Source organism: Spinacia oleracea, chromosome 2 (assembly GCF_020520425.1).
Source record: "Spinacia oleracea cultivar Varoflay chromosome 2, BTI_SOV_V1, whole genome shotgun sequence".
In the NCBI taxonomy this organism is placed as follows: Eukaryota; Viridiplantae; Streptophyta; class Magnoliopsida; order Caryophyllales; family Amaranthaceae; genus Spinacia; species Spinacia oleracea.
In genome coordinates, this window is record NC_079488.1 from 8,022,521 (window position 1) to 8,029,297 (window position 6,777).

The 6,777-nt window shown below is 38.3% G+C and overlaps 1 protein-coding gene across 1 annotated transcript; it reads left to right on the forward strand.

Annotated features, from left to right (window-relative positions):
- Positions 1–2,181: 2,181 nt before the first annotated feature.
- LOC110805227 (uncharacterized) lies at positions 2,182–2,679 on the forward strand. The gene has a single exon (XM_022010833.1). It carries the CDS (start codon positions 2,182–2,184, stop codon positions 2,677–2,679), a length of 498 nt encoding a protein of 165 aa, XP_021866525.1.
- The last annotated feature ends 4,098 nt before the right edge of the window (positions 2,680–6,777 follow it).

The following is a 6,777-nucleotide window of genomic DNA, read 5'->3' on the forward strand; positions in this document are numbered from 1 at the left end:
GGGGTTCGATCATGCCTCCTGTCTCTTCTTCTTTCTCGGCTACTGACCTCGGGTCGTTCGCCAGATCTGCTTGATTCGCCTACCCCGAGTCTCGTATGGATCGAGGGTCTTAACCTTGAGTGGACCGAGGGCCTCAACCTACTGAGCACCGAGCTTCGGATCCGAGTGTTACGAGTAGTCGATTCGCTTTGGAGAGCTGTTGGAGTAGGCGATGGTTTTGCAAACCAATCTGGTTGTTGTTGTGCCCTTTTTTGGGTGTCCCACGTGCTTTCCATCCATCTCGACGTCAGGTGTGTTCCTGTCAAGGGAAGGAGCTCTCGTTCGGGTCTGGACACTTCTACACTGGGCTGCTCGTTCAGCCTTCGCCTGGTCCTCCTCTCTTCTCTGCGGTCTTTTGCCAATCCTTGCTGCTTCTCATTGAAGAGGAAGTTTTGCATGATGGTCATGGCCGCAGTGAGCTCTTCCCTAGTTGGAATCGGAGGTCCTGCGTTTGTGGCGGTCGTAGCTCTGCTTGGCTGTGACCTCGCCACCGATTGAGGGTGCTCCTCTTCGTCAGATTCCGAATCTGACCGCACTATCATATCGTCCTCATTGTTGTTGATAACATCATTAACCATTTTGCAGAAAGAGGTGGTTAATGTCTTTCAAAGGCTTTGAAGTGTTCTTCCCCACAGACGGCGCCAAATTGTTCCGGTGTTGTAAAGATGGAAACAATTGGCTTCGAATGAAGGCCCCTTTCGTATGTGTTGAAGATCTTACTTGCTTGAATGAGTCGAGTCCGAATTCACCTGCACAAGAGCAAAGTCACTAGCCTCGGGGGTGTTTCCGAGGAAAGCCCCTCCGATGCCTAAGTAAGAATGATGCTCGGATTCTAGAGAGAAGTTCTCTAGAAGAGTAGTCTTAAGGCGATAAATTGGACGTCCCTTGAGGTGTGAGCCTTGGCGGCCTATTTATAGTGTTTGCATAATAAATGTCCATAGGTCATTTATTGCTATTGGGCCTTGGGCCTTGATGGATGGCTGACTAGCCATTGGTAGGTTTGATGCTGTTGTTTAGAGCCATTGGGCTTTGGACTTAGTGGCCCAATTGAGAATCAATTGGGAGCCCATACAATTAGTATTTCACAATAAGTTTTAAATTACATTATGCCTATACAAAGTACATAAATAAAATTTCAAAATTTTGGGCTTAATTGGGATTTTGAACTCCAAAAGGTTAAATCTAAGTCCAGTCCAAAAATAATTGGACTTGAAAATTTGAGTCCAAGTTCGATTCAAAAGTTTTCAAGTTTGATCTAGTTGACAAGTTTGGACTGGACTGGATTGGACTATGTACTTTTCTAAATCCACTTACGCCCCTATATCCAACTTTATTGAACAAACATGACAACACAACATATATGAATCTGATACGAAAAAAGCTAGTTAATGTTATAGGTTTCCAAAACGTTTAATTAAACGAGTTAACACGATATATTTTATTAAACGGGCTGGGTTAAAGTTGAGATTTCCAATTCCATTTATGTTCAACAAGAATACGAACACGTCCCTATACGACAAGTTTGCCGGCCATATCATATCATGCAACTCGGGTACGTAGCTAAACCTTTTAGCTTAAGGAGTATCCTAGTGTGTGTATTAGTTTATTCAATAGTTTCCTATTTATTATTATGATTTTAATTTTACTTATTGTATTTGTATAAGGAAAACATTAGATTTACTCCTTTTACAAAATCCTTTTCCGCGTATCACAGAAAACATTAGATTCATATCCTACTCAAAATTGGAATAGGAATTGGAATCTGAATCAAATACCCAAATATTTTCTACTAAATAAACCCAAAACCCTCCCTCTAATTAATCCCATAAAAATCGTTGATAACACAACTCAATAAGTTGAAATTAATTAAATTACAATATGAGAATAGATACTAATAATAATGTTACACTCGATGAACACGACGACATTGTAATACCTTGTAACCATCATCGTACTCTATCATCATCTAAGAAAATACTCGAAGCTCGATTAATATTCGACGAATACCAATGCTTAGTTTATTATCATACAAACGGTAAACGATTAGTGAGTACCCGAAATAGACAATCGGATCCTCTCTCTTTCAATCCGTTTTGCCATTACTGCAACCACGAAATTTTTACTGCGGTAAAATGTTATAACATGTCTGCTGATGAGATGAATCAGAAGTTGTTAAATTTAAGGAACAAGATGCTTGATGAAGAGATTGCCATGCGTTTATCACGTGATAGTAGTGAGAAATTAAACAATGTTTATGAGTATAAGGTTGTTTGTTTTGATCTTGATGAACGAGTTTGTGATGAGGAGGAGTTTAGGGCTTGGGTTAGTGATGGAAATCGAGGTTTTAAGGAGGAGGATGTACCAATTATTCAAGGGTTGGAAAGGGTTAATAATAATGTTGATGATGATGTTGTTGTTGATGATGATAATTGTGGTATTTGTCTACAAAATTTGAAAACCCTAGATATCGAAGTGGACCAAGATCTCGAGGTTGATGTTATTCCGAAGACGTTTTTGGCAATATTGCCTTGTAAGCATGTTTTTCATGAGCCCTGTGTGATTCGATGGCTTCTTAAAAATCATATTTGCCCTTTGTGCCGCTATGAGTTGCCGCGCCCGCCCCCGCTCATGTCAGACTGATAGTTTCAATCGTCCTGGTTCTACACTCTGATCGTATGGTTCGTGTAGCGGCACCGTTACGGTTGTGAGCTGAGGGTGTGTTAGAGTTATGGTATTTTAGAGTTTTAGTATCTTTAGGAAATTAGAGTTTGTTAGTTTATTTAATAAATTTAATATTGTTAGGATCTTATGTCGTTAATTATGTAATGTTATGGTTTCATATACAAACCCATGCTTTATCCAACTTATGATCAGGGTTGTCAAGTTATTTTATTTAGGGATTATCGTTCCATATTTTACGTATTTTAACATAACTTACATACTTTAACTTGATTTTTATTCCAACATACAATACATTTTTAAAGGCAAATTTGAGAGAAACAATCTTTGTTAAAAAATTATGCGAAGAAAAAACTTAAATCAAACAAAATTGCGAGAAACAACCAAAACTTATTTTCAGGCATTGACTTAAAAAATCCGGCATTTGACTTGCACATGTTCTTCATTTTTCCTATTCACGCCCAATTTCCCTCCAAATTCCCATATATAAGCAAATTAAAACCTTGGCAAATTTGCCAAAAACAACCTTTTATAACTATTTTTTTGCAAAAAACAACCTTTTATAATTTTTTTTGCAAAAACAGACCTAAAAGTAAAAATAATTTGCAAAAGGCAGTCTTTTCCCATTTTCAGGCGTTGACTCTCAATTCTCCGGTTTGACTTGGCATGTGATGGTCACGGAGGCCGGTTTTTCATATTTCCACCATTTTCCCTCCATTTTTCCCACCATATAAAAACCCACTCCCTTAAAACCTAAAAAAAAAATGGAAAGACAAAAGGAAGGTGAAGGAACGCCATTAATGAAGCTCTGCAAACAACAAACCTCCATTGAATGTTGTAAGTCATTCAATTCCAAATGTCACTTTCTTCAACTACTTAAAATTAAATCATGTTTAATTGTCATTTTTGGGTAAAAATTCAGAACTTTTTGCACTCATTTTATTCCGTTTTTGGCTCTGAATTTTCTTGCTTTGTTGTACTTCAATGGCACCCAAAAAAGGAAAGAGGAAGGTATTAGGTTATGACAAATATAAAACTTATATTTCATGCGGAAAAACCATAAAGCCTACAGGAATCCAAATTAATTGCCACATAACAATTAGCATAATTTAGGATGCATACATTCGAAGCGTGCCTTCCCTACCTGCTCCCAAACCGAACAAGAACAAGTTTAGGACTCCAAGTGTAGTCCCTCCGTAGATAGTCCACAGCACGTTCGGATCCGCCTTAGATTTAATTAACTAGAATTCAACCTAAGGTTTTAAGTTATTCGAATATAATTTGTGGCAAATTATTAACTTTAGTTTTAACCTTAAAACTATATGAATACTTGAATTGATGTATTATAAATTGTGAATGCCATCACCTATTTATAGGGTAGGATCATCGGAACTAGAAACCTACTAGGATTCAATTAATCTAATCTTATTAGAATTAGATACTAATTAAATCTATTAAGTTATGTTTAATTCAACAACTAACTCTAGTAGTTTTAGGAAATTAATCTTTAATTGAACTAATCCTAATCGCTTAAGTATTCGATGCATGCACGAACTCAACGCACACACACTCACAACCCACGAGGGGCGCTGGGCGCGCGCGCGGAGTGCTCGGCCCAGCAGCGCTGCAGCCCACGCTTGGGCGTGCCAGCCTGCTGGCCTCGTTGGGTCCGACCTTGCGCTTTGCTTGGCTGGGCCTTGCGGTGCTTGCGGGCTGCTTGCTGCCATGCTGCGCGCGGGCTTTGCTAGGCGCAGGCCTGGCTTCGTGCTGGGCCTTGCGTCTAGCAAGCTCGTCCGATGTTCATTTCGTACGACGCGCTTCCGATTAATTTTCCGATTCCGGAATTCATTTCCGATTCGAACAATATTTAATATTTCCGATTCCGGAATTAATTTTTGTTTCGAACAAATATTTAATGTTTCCGATTCCGGAATGATTTCCCGATTCCGACAATATTTCCGATTCCGACAATATTTCCGTTTCCGGCAATATTTCCATTTCCGATAATATTTTCCGATACGTACCATGTTTCCGTTTCCGGCAACATCTTCGACTTGGATAATATTTATATTTCCGATACGATCCATATTTCCGTTTCCGGCAATATCATCGTTTCCGGAGTATTCATAATTTGCCTTTTGACGATTTCAGCTCCCACTGGAACCGAGATCCGTCGATTCCGAATATCCATAAATGGAGTATTTAATTCACTTAAATACTTGATCCGTTCACGTACTATTTGTGTGATCCTACGGGTTCAGTCAAGAGTAAGCTGCGGATTAATATTATTAATTCCACTTGAACTGAAGCGGCCTCTAGCTAGGCATACAGTTCACTTGATCTCACTGGATTTATTAACTTGCATAATTAATTAATACCGAACCGCATTTATTAGACTTATCATTGAATGCATACTTGGACCCAGGACATTATTTCCTTCAGAAGGCATTAACATGGTCCTGCAATTCCATCAACAAAACAGAATCAATTCACAAAATTGGGGGAAAAACCCTAAGTTTCGTACATTAAAATTAGGTAAAACTAATGAACAAAACTTACTAAAAATTAGTGGTTGAGTGTCAAAAATCACTTAGTATAGCAGCATGAAGAATGCGGATGAAGCAAGAAGAGAGGAAAAAAATTGGTGGAGGATGAGGAATGAGGATAAAGAACAGAGAGAAAGCTGTAATTTTGGGGTTTTATTTTGGCTCCAAAATGGGTTTAAGTGATAAAAAGGGAGGGAAAGTGGGTGCCATAACTCCATAAGTAAAACCCGGCCAAGTCAAATCGGAGATTTGAGGGTCAACGCTTGAAAATGGGAAAAGGCTGCCTTTTGCAAATTATTTTTACTTTTAGGTCTGCTTTTGCAAAAAAAATTATAAAAGGTTGTTTTTTGCAAAAAAATGGTTATAAAAGGTTGTTTTTGGCAAATTTGCCTAAAACCTTAAAGAAAAAATATGCAAAACCTTTGAACTTTTGTGTTGCGCCATTAATGAAGGATGTGTCATCAATGAAAATCCAATGAATATTGTAAGTCATCAATGCTCTTCTTCAAGTACATAAATTGATGATTTTTTTCCCCTTTTTGGTATATTTTTCTGACTCTTCTAACTATTCTTCTGTGCTCTTCCCTGCTCTGCTCTACTGTAAATAAAGGAAAATGCATCAACTTAGACCCAAATCAGCCTTCTCAGACACCATTCATTCTTGGCACCATCAACCTTCATCATGTCCTTGTTCTACTTCAACATATCAAGCTCTTCAGCTAGCCTATCCTTCTCATGCTCAACACATGTTAATTTGTTCCTCATAATGTCTAGATCAGTTGACAGCCTATGATTTTCTATTACAAGCACATTAGTAACATCCCTTTGCCAATCAACTATATATACCTTCACCAACCCAATCAAGTTTTTTGCTCCCCCTTTGCCCAGTCTCGGGATCGTAGAATTTGAAAGCTACAAACTTTCTTCTCGGATTTTCATGAGTCAGAGCAGTCTTCTTAGCAACAGGAAACCCACATCCAAATTTCACTACCTTCATAGGAGCCATGGTTACTGCAACTGCACCAATTAACAAATGTCAATTTCAGCCAAATCAATTTAATTCAAAAATTTGGGGGAAAAAACCATAACTTTCCTGCATTTACAATTCCACAAAGTTAATACACCAAACTTACCAAAATCTAGATGTAGACATTCAAACTATGATGGTGAATGATTGAATTGAGAAAACAAAAACCTTTGGAGCTTGCAATTTCTTCGATTTTGTATGAGAAGGGACAAAAAAATCGTGTTTTTGGGAAGAACAACAGAAAGAACAGAAATGTCCGTGATTCTGTTTTTTTTTTTTTAGGAGAAACGGCCATTTCTTCTAAATATGAAAAAATATGCCACATTTCCCCCTTCCTATTGGGTAGACTCCCTAGAAACGGCCACATATTTAATTAATATTCTTCCCACCAAGACACTTGCTAACACTTCCCCTGCCGAAGTTTTGTTTCGCAAAATCCCCTCTTATGAGCATATTAGGATTTATGGGTGTCTATGTACGACCCCA

Bases quoted from the DNA above. Each gene is read 5' to 3' on its own strand.
- LOC110805227 (XM_022010833.1), top strand. From the start codon at position 2,182: ATGTCTGCTGATGAGATGAATCAGAAGTTGTTAAATTTAAGGAACAAG.